The sequence below is a fragment of the Aquila chrysaetos genome, chromosome 11 (assembly GCF_900496995.4).
Source record: "Aquila chrysaetos chrysaetos chromosome 11, bAquChr1.4, whole genome shotgun sequence".
Lineage (NCBI taxonomy): Eukaryota > Metazoa > Chordata > Aves > Accipitriformes > Accipitridae > Aquila > Aquila chrysaetos.
The window spans coordinates 23,366,822-23,379,807 of NC_044014.1; the positions used below are offsets into that span (position 1 = coordinate 23,366,822).

The following is a 12,986-nucleotide window of genomic DNA, read 5'->3' on the forward strand; positions in this document are numbered from 1 at the left end:
TTGTGGATTCACCCTGTTTATTGAATGCAAACAGAAGGCAAATAACTGGAACACAGAGAGACTTTGGCCTCTGATCTTCCTGTGCGATTGACAGCACAAAGGAGGAAAAAAAAATAATTCTGTGTATTAAAAAAACCCAAACAAACAGTGAAAGAGGAGACGAAAAGAATGTAGTGACATCTCATGTGAACAGATGGAGGATTAATAATGGCAAGGAAATTCAAAGCCATGCCTAGCATTCCTTATTGCAAACAAGATTTGGCGGGGGGGCAGGGACGATGCTTTCCAAGGAAAAGCAGCAGAGAAACCATCCACACTGGCTTTGTGAGCAGCACGGTTTACTTTGGGAAGACTGTGACCACCTCGTAGCCCTCTGGGGGAATCACCCGCTCCCGGGCATGCTTCTCACAGTAGATTTGGTCTTCCACGAAGAAGTGTCCTTTCTGCTTGAGGTTGGTGCCGCAGTCACTGCACACATAGCACTCGGGGTGACGCTGCTTGTCCCGGATCTTCACAAACACCCCTCTGGGGAAGGAACCACCAGCACCTCTCAGTGCCAGGCACCCACCACCGCCTCCCTCCTTCCCAGCCACCTCCCACCCAGCCCAGACCCACACCAGTGCTGAAGGTGGCCAATCTCCTCCTGCTTCCAACAAGTTGAAGTATAGGCCCTACCGCTAGTCAGGCAGATGTTAACAGCACTTTTAGAGCCCAACATGTGCCAGCATGGGAGCCTTCCTCTGGAAAGTGTTTCCTAGCACCGGCCTGCCTAAGTTTCACAGGGACAGTCCTATCACCTGTGGTGGCAAGAATCACTGTGATGGCATCTTTAGCTGATGGGTGGAGACAGGGCAACAACCTTCAAATGCCCAGGATCAATTGACAGGCATCACCTTGACCAGCTGGGGGACTAAATCCAGGTCCAAACCAACCGGATTGCCGAACAAATCCAGAAATTACTGCCACCGCCAGCCAAGGGGGATGAAGGCTGCACAGCCAGCCGCTGCCCTTGTGCTAGTGATGGACATGCCAGGTATATACAGGAGAAGCACAGAGACCAGATGCTGGCTCTGATCTCACACACTGCTGGTCAGGAGCTGCAGTGAATGGCCCCAGCCAAATGTGGGCCAGCTCTTAATGGAAAACTTCACAAGCTTAACCCAGCAGATGATGAGGAAAACTACATAGCAACTCGTTAACTACCACCAGCAGCAACACAACAATTTGCCAGGAGTACAATTTCATTCCAGCAGCCATCTATATTTTCCATAATTCATTAGTTTTTAGTGCTATTCATAGCCTTGTGCTTTCTCCCCAGATCTACCCAGCTGGTAGAATACTTGTAGGGTTTGTCTACAATTCATGTTTTACAGGCTATAGATTGCCTCTGTAATGACTCTGCCAGTCCTTGGTGCTCCAGGCATGCCAGGACCATGCAATCACAGTGTAGTGGGCCTCAGCAACAATCTGATACCTTGTGGTGGGCAGCATGGGCGAAATCTGAATTATTGCATGACAATGCAAGTGGTCTACCAGCACTTGGCTGCTGGAGTCAACTGTTAAGCTAAGGGTGTTGTAGGGAAGAATTTGTGGTTAAGAAACTGAACGGCGAATTGAGCACATGGGTTGGGTCCTCCATGCTGGTACAATTATGGTACAGCAGCTCTGTGTTGAACCCATGCCCCTGCTGTGCTGGAAGTTGGACATACCCACATAAAGACAACAAAAATGTCTGCGTAGACACAGAGGAGGTGTGCAGTCCTACAGCACAGCAGGGAGCAGAATGCAGCTCTCCTTGTCCACATTGCCTCTGACCACCAAGGCAAGTCACCACTCCGTGGCTGGGAGCGCCACAACATGAAAAGCATTAAATACATAGGCCCTGAATGGAAAGGTCATTTTGTTTCTGGGTGCTGTAAACAGATTTCAGGTAGGAAGCAAAACACTGCAGCAACAACTGTCTTGAGATTTGTCTCATAGGGACTTGCTTTGGTTTCCATTGATATGGATCTGTAGAGGGAAACCCAACTCCTGCCTCACTGCGGGGAACTGCAAAGTTAGCGCTATCAAAGCTGGTAAGAATAAATGTGCCTTGACCCAGCTCCTGGATGCACTGGATGTGGATAGGTCAAGTGTTTCGGGTGCAGCACCTCAGCCCTTCACACAGGCATGGGATGCTCAGCCTGCAACCCCAGGGACAGGCTTACTTACACAATGCCAGATCCACACTTCTCGCACATGGGCAGCTTCTGGGCATTCCCAATCGATGAGGCCACCTTTGTGGTGGGGGCTTTGACGCTCCTAAATCCAGATGGTTTGGTAGGGTCTCCTGGGGGTGGAAGGAGAGTGCTTCAGAGCATGTGAGATGTGTGGCTCTAGGCTATTCCTCCCAAGCAGATGCTCTGCTAGGGACGAGTGATGTTCTTTAACCCCAGCTCTGAGGCAGGGATTCATGCACAGAAAGCAGGCAGGGATTTAGAGGTGTGTGGGGAGGAGGGAGAAAAGGGACACAGCTGAACCTGGCCCTGGAAATTCGAAGGCCTGAGATTGTGGGCAGTCAGATGAGAGTCTCTTCTCATCTTAAAAGCCCATCAGACTTCAGCTGATGTGTCTCACATGCACAAAGCAAAGCAAAGCCTCAGCCCCAGCCCCCAGCCTTGGCAGCACCGGAGTCTGCCTGCTGTGTCTTGATCACAAACACAGGGTCAAGCTGATTGCTAGATTTGGGCTCAGAAAGAGGAGGTGGGTGTGCTGGCACACTAGGGAGGACTGTCAAAGTCCTTTTCCAGTCTGCTGACTGGTGTACGGTGGGGCTGGCTCCCCCAGGACTCCTGAAAATTTGGTTAACAAACTCCTTGTTCTTGCAGGGCCCTGGGACACTGGGGATAACCTCACGCTCTCCTGCTGCTCTGTAGCATGCTCCAGGTATCTCCCTAGTGCAATCTCTCTGGGGCAGGGATGTCCTGCAGGTCCTTCGCAGGAGACATTTGCTGACCTGGATGCCTACAATGCCTAGATGCAGGATACGAGGCAAGCCTTTAAATATCTGCAGTGAAAAAGGAGCCTTTTACAAAATGACACCACTGATGTGACTAGTCTTGTCTTATCTATATGAGTTCTGCAAGAGGTTCAACACCAAGCAACAAGGGAAGGAGGGCTGCAGAGACTCCCACGATGTCTCACCAGAAACAGAGAGGTCGATGGGCACCTCAGGGAGGGACACTGATAAAATCCTTCCGACTAGTGTCAAACCAAGAGCACACTGCAATGGTTGTTCCTGGTGCAAGGGGAGGAAAAACCTTCCAAAGGCACACCCTGGTGACCAGCAAGGTCAGGGACACGTCACAGCCCAAGGCAGCGTCACTGACAGAAGAGCTGAAGGAAAAAGGGGGGAACTGCCCACCGCACCTCCCTGTCACCACTGCTCACCCATGGGGCAGGTGATGCTGTGCTGCTTTGCCTCTGGGGCAGCCTTCAGCTCAGAGGTTTGCACCCACCTCCATGCAGAGATGCTGGTCCAGAGGTGCAAGTTCCCTAGTGGGGGCTACAGCCCATGTACCCTGCAAACACAGCAGGAAGCACCTGGCCTGTGACAGAGTTACTGCCAGTGACCCTTGCTGGGAAGGAAGCAGCAGCAACAACAATCTCAGGCTCTTCCCTATCACCTCTGCTCACTCCCTCTGCCTCAAACAGCAGTTTGCTAATATCAACAACATTGACAGCATGTTTTTAAAGCTGTCTAAAGGATCAACTTAATCAAATACCCACAGGAAACATAACTTGTTCCGCCCTGTGAAGCGCCCTCCACCTACGAGTGCAGGGTCAGGTCTAAACGCAGACCAGCTGTGGTGCTTCCACACACCAGTGCCCACACACAGCCCCCATGTCCGGGGCCAGGCTCTCAGCTGGTGTAAGTCAGTGCAGCCCATACAGTCAGTGATGCCCCAAGGGACTTGTCCCAGCTGGGGAGATAACTCCCTGCTACTACTCACAAGCCATGGCCTGAGGACAGGCTGGGAGAAGCAGCCAACCGATGTGCTATTTATCGCTGCAGACATGACCTGACTCAGCAGCAGCAGTGTTTCAGCCTGGCCGAGCAGCTGGCAGGCAGGGGCACTGCCTCCTCAGGGACACACATTCCTCTGAGGCTGCGTAACCCCCCAGCCCCGCTCCGCATGGGCAATTATCAGCTCACGGGAGTAATGCCAAAGCCTATCCTAGCCCGTGATGGGGCAGGCAAACCTTGTGCCAGAGAATCCCAATAATGCTGCAAATCTTCAAAGAAAAGATAAAACAGAAAGGCTTTTGCTTCTTATCTTCTTCAAGGCTACTAAACACGGGGGAGGACCTTGGCTGCCTGAGAAGTCTTGGCTACTCCAGTCCCTTCCATGCAGGAGCTGAACCCTGAGGGCAAGTTGCAAACACTCAATATTTAAAAGATGCTTTCAGGTAGGTATTTCAGCAACATATTAAAGACTCCAAGATCCTGTTTTCTTTCTTGCTATTGTTTCCTTATCTCCTTTGGTTTGCTGTTTCCTTACAGATCCCTCAGACCTACCACACTTGGGTGATCTGTTTCCCTTTGTGGCAAATATCTCAGCACCAGGCTTTTGTTGGATGAAATTGAGTGTACCACTGCCAAGCTAGTAACACAAAAGACAGTCTCAACTGGCCTAAGGAAAAAGAAGTCATTCTTGGAATTCTTTTCCTATTTATTTGTTTATTTTATTTTATTTAAGGGGAGAAGAGGGTACAATTTGGCCCCCACCTAAGTAAATGGGCTTTTTTATCTTAAAGTCTATAGCCCTGAACTGCACAAGTCCAGATGTCAGATCAAGAATGCCAAGCAGAGCAGTTTCAGAGGTTGAAAGCTATGAACTGCTTGCTGTAACCTAGCTTCCATATTTTTACATTCAGCTGCAGAAGTGGATCCTTTTTCTTGTGTAGCTGAATGGAGATCAGAAGCTTTAGAACTCACTGAAGAGCACTATCTTGTGGTACTTTTCAAAGTCTTGAATCTAAGATGGTCTTTAATCATTGAATATTATCTTAAAGGGGCAAAACTTTAGAAAGTATAGAAGAGGTTTTTGCAACTTTTTCATTTCCTTCTTGATAACTAAATGTTGTAGGGGTTTATTTCTTGAGCACTCAATGAGTATGGGCCCATAGACACTGACACTAATCAATGAGAGAACATTTAGGAGTAAAGGTAGCGAAAGGGTCTGTAGGTTTCTGTAGAAACCACCTACACACACTACCTTGAACAATCAACAGCTAAGAAAGGAAAATAAAGTTTTAGATGTTACCTTTAAACACTACACAGCCCAAGGAATGGCAAAAGGGAAGAGCACACTCATCTGAGTTGTGCAGTAAGTGCTCACCTTTCTCTTCTGACTCCAAGATCTCTTGCAACACGAGGAACGAAGCAGACTGTCTGGGTGGCTCATTTGACTCTTGATTCTCCTGGAGCATCTTGTAAACCTCAGATTCTCTGTCTATGACAATGCCGCCTGGGGGCTGGTTATGCTGATCTAAACTGAGGAAGGAACAGAGAATACCCTTGTTAAACAGCTGAAAACTAAAGCCAGTCCCTCTAGCAAAATTTTCACAATGCATCATATGACTGAAGAATGAACGTGCAAAACAAACGCACAACAGGATGCCATAAAACATGGAAGTGCTGGATGTGCTCGCACAAGACAGCTGCAGCCCGGGTGGGATCGGCACGCTGGGCTATCCGCATACACTACTGTAAACGGGTTCTCGCCGACCGCCCCCAGCCAGTCCTCAAGTGTCCTCCCTGCTTTGCAATTATGATATACTCCAGAAAGGAAAACTTTCTGCCCAGGAAATCACTGCTCTGTTAACAGGAAAATAAAGAATTCATGTGCTGGGATGGGAATCGCATGTGGCAGCTGTGCCATTTATGCATGTTCCTTGCATGCATAAACCACCTTAGCCTGCTACCTTACACCACTGTGAATCTCAAATTAAATTTATTCCATTAAAAAGAAATCTTTGCAAGTACACTATGAATTGGTCCTAAAGGCCACCTTCACAAAGTAACAGCTGTAGGATCTAACTAAAAGATCCCCATTAGCAATAATTTAATTTGGTTTTCAAGTGAGTGTTATTATTTCCATTTTATAGGTGGAGACTCTGAGCCACAGCCCATTTACAGCATTTAAATAAGGTTAACAAGGAGGTCAAGGGCAGAGGAGATTTCTGCCTGCTAAGACTAAGCTCTCCTCCTTTCAGCTGTCTCCTGAGGTGCTGCTGCTGCCACTCATGTCACAAGGGACTTGCACCCTCAGCCTAGAGCCCAAGGTGCTTCAGGGGCAGCCTTTCGCAGTGCAGGGTGGCTGAAAGGGTGGTCGTTGTGCCACTGGAAGGATCTTTAGGGGAAAAAAAGAAAAGAGGCTGGAGGCAGTAGCTAGGATGTTCTCCACATCCAGTGGATACAGGATAAACTACAGGCTTAAAACTGCAGGAGGATATTCAGAATATCCCTTGGGAAAAGCTTTCCAACAGACAGATACTGAAACACCAGAGGAGATATTGCCATGGACAGGTGAGCAACCTCCATACTAAAGGATTTTAAGAGTCTGGACAAATAGCTGCTGGGAATGATTTAAATCAATGGTTTAAATTGACCAAATGCTGGGCTAGGGGATGGACTAAAGGACACGGGAAGTACCTGTCTGCCTTAAATTCTGTGGCTCAAACGTCTCTGGAAAACTGAGACAACTGACAAGTCTCCTCTGAAAGCTCAATTACATAATGCAGCCTTATAAATGTAAATGGTCTATTAGGTTTCACCATTCCTGCACCCTGTGATTGCTTGAAAAGTACATAAACATCCTGAAGTTCAGACTAAATTGCAGAGGGAAATCTTTTTCTTGAGGAGGCAACTGCATACTTTCCATGCCAATGTGCAACTGAGTCATCTGGGATTTACTCTACATAATAAACTGTTCAAGCATCAGAGGTAAAATCATTGCACATGTTATAAAATGCTACTTCCATAAAAAGAATTTCATAAAATGTTTCCATCCTTAGTAATTTTCAGTGGAGTGGGAAGCACATTAGACTTGCAAGCAGTTGAACCCTTGAAGACTGAATCTGATTTACCAAAGCCTCTCACCCAAAATAAAATAATGATGTACCTTCTATTACACAGAAAATGTCCTAGGCTATCCCAAATGAATCCATACTCTACATTACATTCATCTTACGTAAACTCATATACTCCCACCACTCTATCCACTCATAAAAACATTAGGCAAGAAGCCTTTCATTGCAGTTTACATACTAAGAATGTTTCACTAACATGCATTCAAAAAGCAAAGACTAAATCATCTTAAAGAGCACTAGAGTCAACCAAAGCTATCACATTTCAACCATGCATTGTGACAGTGTGCAAAACATACAGATCAGCTCTCCCAGGTATGCACCCTATAGATATACTTGCATATATAAGACTTCTGAAAAACTATAAAAAAACCCCAAATCCTAGAATTTGTACCAGCAGAGTGAAATACCTCAACCTGTCAGGGCAGAAGGCTATGCTGCTTAAAGGAAAAAAAAAACCACCAAAAAGCACAGGCATCTTTTGAATGGGCAAGGCGACAGGCACACGAATTGTGCCCGCAGGATAATGAGTCTCTGTATGTCAGCTTATTTATGGCACCTCCTGTTACACAGGTACCTTACCTGCAGCAACCACCAGCAAGTGGTGTCCTTTTCCACGTGCAGGAGTTCCCTGACACAGAAACTTTGTAGAGGACAACCCCAACAACCTTTACTGGATTTCAGACTCACGCAACCGTTACTGGATCTCACTGCTGCTACCATGGACAACCTGCAATGCTGATGGAATAACACTGGGTCACTGAGCTTTGAAAATTGGCAAGAAGATGGTAATAAAAACCATAAAGACACAGTGTTGCACAGCATCTTCAGAAAAGCACAGCTTATTCTTTACTAATGCCATTTTACTATTTTATGCTAGCACATTTTGTAAACTTTACAAGGATCTCAAAGCTGGGCTACAGGAAGGCCCAGTACTTGGAGCACTCGCTTTTGCAATGAAACAATTGCTGATTCTTGGGGCCCCTTTGTGAGTGTTATCAGCTGTGCAGACCAGCATATCCAGCCAGCAGAGCGTGACCGCTCCTGGCATGTGTGGTATCAACTACAAGCCAGAGCAGTGACTTACAGCAAGTAACTGCACTGAGTAACAAGGCAGGAGTAAAGCCACAGCCTCCCGTTATCTCTTGGCTGCTGCCACATGGCAAAGCTCAGCCATGTGGGTTCATGGGTGAGCATGCCAACTTTTCTACTTTGAAGCATGTGGTGCTCAGCCCAGGGGGGTACTGTGAGCAGCCGAGGAGCTATGCATCTGGCTGTGCCCTTTCGCTCTGTCCCACAGAGGCCACGGGACTGACCACCTCCCTGGACCACATGTTACACAGCTACAAGCTGCTTGGTCACATAGCAGGATAAATCTGCTGAAGGTTCACATCTTCTGAAACAATTCAGCCTAGATTGGAGTCCTCCTGCGAGATGGCTAAACGTGCTTTCTGCTTCACCCATCTCAATACCAAAGTCCTCCCCATAAAACCCTGTGGGCTATCATTTAGAGGCACAGGCCAGCTGGTTCCCAACTGCCACAAAGCAAACACCAAAGAGCACCCAGGCCTTGGATGCTGAGGCTCTCCACAGGTCCTGCAGACCTCAGAGCATGTTGATCATCCTCCACTCCTACAGGCAGAAGCAGCCCTAAGAGCAGCAACTTGTGCAAACAAGCGGGCAGGGGTGGGGGGGGACAGACCGGGACCTCCACGTGCCTGGTGCCTGCCCAGGCTGCTCCAAACTCATGAGTGTTATCAGCCAAAGATGAAGACCCATAGGGACCTGCTTCAGCCTGAAATGAAACACGCCCAGCACACACCCATGGCCCAGACCACAGCCAGCAAAATAAAAGCAGAAGGACAGGTGCGGCAGTTGCAAACAACAACAGCCATTTCAGTGGAGGAGAAACACCAGCCTTCAGGATAAAGCACTCTCCTGCCCCCAGCAAATCCATCCGTTGCAGGTGGCTCCTCCAGGAAAGCCACCAGCTGCTGTCGAGGCCCTGCTATATGGGTGGGCAGGGGGCAATGGACACACTGACAGGCTGAAATCATGTTTTGGTGCTTCCTGCGGTGTTGGACACAGACACAATGCAGAGAAAGCTCCTGTGAAGAGTCATGCACTAATGTCAGAAAGGTGAAATGTAAATGCCGTTTTCTTGTGACCGGCCAACGCTGTGAGCCACAGACAGGGACGAGGCACTCGTGGACACCGAGATGCAGATGAACGGATGCGCCGAGCTGGCCGCAGAGGCAGCAGGCAGGTTACCTGGGGAAATCGGGGCTAACAGAAGAGATCTGCCCCTGAAGGGAATCCATGATGTTGCTCTGCGAATAGAGCTGCAGGGGAGAATTGAACTGCATATGCAGCACTTTGAGTCCTGGCACTTCCACTTCCACGGGGCTGTTGGGGCAGACCTGGGCCACGCGCTTCAGCTGCTCGGGCCCCACTCGGACTTGGCTGGGGATGGAGGAGGTGCTGTGCCTCCGCTGCGGTGGCTTGGAGGTCTGCGCCTGCAGGGGGTTATAGACAGAGGCGAAGGGAGCCTGCATTGCGCTCGTCGGCGATGGGCAGCTATGGCCCCACGTGTTCGCACCGGGCAGTTTGAGTTGTGTTTGTTTGGGGGTTCATTTGGGTTTTACATTGTGGAATTGAGGGAAAAATGCAGAGGAGGAAGAAAGGAAAGAAAGAAGAAATTAATGAAGGACTAAACCAAATACTCCAAGCAATACAAGCAGTTGCAGAATACTGTCTGAGGGACACACCACTGAATACATGACTTCATATTAAGGGTTCTGGCTAATGCTGTGGCTCTGGTCTCGCACTCCAGGTGTGTCCACGCAAAAACTAAAATGCATTCACTCTAGTGATGAGCAAATGCAAGGGTTGTAAAAGCAATGAAGACATGGCAGCGGGGGTTTCACTATGAACCAGCTACCTGAGCACACACTCATGGTCCCCCTGTCCAGCCAAGGAATGCCATCTTCACTGCTGCCCTTCCCAAAGCTAGCCTGGGCACCCTACCAAGGGGCAATCTCACCTCCGATCCCAAAACAGGTGTGCTCAGCAGGGGGGCTTCTCCCTGCCTTCCCCACCTGTTTTGCGACACCAAATCCAGCGGAGATGTTTGCTGCTGTTTCTGTCTGTACGACAGTCCTACATTTATATCACACACCCTCTAAGGATGGACCATGGACCATGGACCATGGACCAGCTTCCCGAGCCACTTCACCATATGCAGTGGCAGGATCAGGCTGCCAGGTTCAGATAGGCTGTGTGTCTGCTGGGTGCAGGATGGGGAAGCAGATAAATGCCAGGTAAACCCAGAGCAAGGTCGGCCATGTACAAACAACTCAGCAAAACAGACGGGCAGGAATTTAAAGCCAGAGGGAACGCTGTGCGAAGGGAGAACCTACATATCCTGTGCTTGTGCACTAGGGAGACCACAGTGGGTTTTTAATGGCAGGGTAAGGCCCCTGGCTCTCACTGAAAACCAGCAGCAATTCATTTGCTTTTGATGACTCTGTAAACAGAAGTGTATTAGCATCAAAGGTCTCATCCACAGTCGCCCCAGCATTCCTCTGCAATTTGCTGTGTTTCAGCAAGGGAAAGATGAAAGAGATGTCATGTACCCCACATGCAGCAGGGCTGGCAATGGACCTTCCATTGTGCTAGGAAGAGCACAGTGAGCCACAGCATTTGAAGAAACCCACCTCTTTGCTGATCCCTGCAAGAAAAAGGGATCACCCACAGTTTCCAGCAAAATATACCTGGCTTCCAGAGAGTGTTCTCACCCGGAGGGGACTCCAGACTAGACCAGAGGTGGTATTTGACTGCCAAATGGTCCCATCACATTAACGCAAAGTCAGATTTCCTTTGTCCTTGCTCTGCCTTTGCTCAGCCCCTGAATGAGGCTGCTGTGGTCTACCAGAAGCAAATGAGGAACAAACATCTGTCACCTCGTCTGCCAGCTGCAGCACCATAACTCTGCCTAGAAGGGCCCATGCTGCAGACAGGGCTGCCAGCGCAAGAAGCCTGTTTCAGTCAGGGGCAAGTTTTCAGGCTTGTGTTAAACCACAATCTCAGGTCTTTGTGCCCTGCAAAAGCAGAGGCTGACGTTACTTTTGTCTGCCCATTCACAAGTCAGGGACTTAGTTGAGTATCACCTAAAGCACTGGTCTTGCAGCTTTTGTTGTAAAAGTGGCCAAAGTCTTCCAGGCAGTTTGGTATTGCTATGCAGAGACTTAGGGCAGTTAAGCAACCTGACCAACGCAGCCAGAAAGATTTCAGATAGCTCCTTGTTTATTGCTCCCAATGAAAAAAGAGGAACTTTGGACTCCTGGGATAATGTAACGTCTTTGGTGAAGCTCAGATGCAACCACAAAAATCAATAGGCCCTTATAGGTTGGGACCCTTTCCAATCCCATATATAAAATTGCTCACACAGGTATGAATGTTTCATCTACTTTTAACACTCCTGTGAAAAACAAAGTTCAATAATAAAAAAAGAGAAATACCCAAACTTCGGCAGAGCCTGTCTAGGAATCCCAGGCCAGCCAGGAACGGGGACGTGTGTGCTTCCTGTGCTAGCTGGTACCCTTCCTGCCCAGCATTGCCCCCACAGCCAGCACAAAACGCTAACTTTACGAAGTGCTTGTAACAAGCTATCAGGCACCTGTTCAGACCAGCAGGCTGGTACGTCATGCTGAACGCACGTGGAAACTGCATCGGTCTCTGCTAAACAAAGAAACACAACAGCATTAATTTAATTTCTGCATCTGGTGAAATGTTCCCCGCTCCTTCGAGCCCTGCCCCAGGAACCACATCCACGCTTGTGCCTCTGCTCCTTCCCTTGTCCTGAAAGAGAGCTTTTCTGGGTTAAGAAATTGGTATCCTCACAGCGAACTCACATCTTCTGGAGCCTTCCCCCGGGGGCCTGGGCAGGAAGGGGAGGCAAGGAAGATACTTACGGCTTGGTAGGCTCCAGGGCCCCAGGTGATGTCTTTGACTCCACCGCACTGTTGAAGGTCTGGATGTTCTCTGAGGAGTAGAGGCCTGCTGGGCTGTTGTACTGAGCAGTGATCACTCTGGGGGCAGAAGCTGTGGCAGCAAAGGGCACCGCGCTCCGGTTGTGTGCACTTCCTATGTGCCTTATTTCCTGCATGCAAAGGAGCAGAGGCAAAAATCAGAGGTGCTCAGGCATGCAGGTGGGGTGTGACAGGGCAGCCCGGAGCGAGTAGCCACTGCAACGGTGGCCTTTGCGTGTGGTGTCAGCTGAGGAGCACACGACCACGACCACCAAAGCAGGTGAGCGTCCTCCCACACATCACGAGGATCCCTGGCACCATCCTGGACGGCTTCAGACTGACCTTCAGGACATTTCAGAGTTGACACGCCAGGAACATGAGAGCTCAGAAACACTGCCAGAGCTATTAGCTCAAGGTGCCACTCACCTGGGAGCTCCTGCAAGCCTACGGTAAGCCACAGGACCAACCTTCTCATGCAAGACTACAGATTTTAAGCATTCCTTGCAATTCCTGAAAGCAATTTCTATGGGAAAGTGAAGATGAGGGGCAGAAAGAGGAGCACTCTTCAATGATATCTGAAAGTCTGGCTTTCCTTAGATAAGGGCAACCCAAAAAGAAGGCATTTGTCATTACTACAAGAGCTCTGGAGCATGTCTGCTCCTTCAGCTGAGACTGGGGTTCACAGCTGTCTCTGATGAATAACTTTGGACTTTCTGGACAAGAAATTCCCACAATAAAGGTGGGAATATGACCATTGTTAATACAAAAGACTGTCCAGAGGCAGTGACAGCTAACTGCCAGAAACTTCTTCAGTGTCACAAGTAT

General features: G+C 48.9%; 1 protein-coding gene across 3 annotated transcripts in view; it reads right to left on the bottom strand.

Annotated features, from left to right (window-relative positions):
* Positions 1-12,986, bottom strand: part of PDLIM1 (PDZ and LIM domain 1) — a 45,643-nt gene continuing 32,657 nt past the window's right edge. For 2 of the 3 annotated variants that reach the window (XM_030031460.2, XM_030031458.2), the window contains exons 4-7: positions 12,105-12,292; positions 5,382-5,536; positions 2,212-2,329; positions 1-525 (exon numbers count right to left, since the gene is read on the bottom strand). In XM_030031460.2, coding sequence (XP_029887320.1) covers positions 339-525; positions 2,212-2,329; positions 5,382-5,536; positions 12,105-12,292 — 648 coding nt within the window. In that variant the 3' untranslated portion in view covers positions 1-338. The other variant, XM_030031459.2, reaches the window with a different exon arrangement.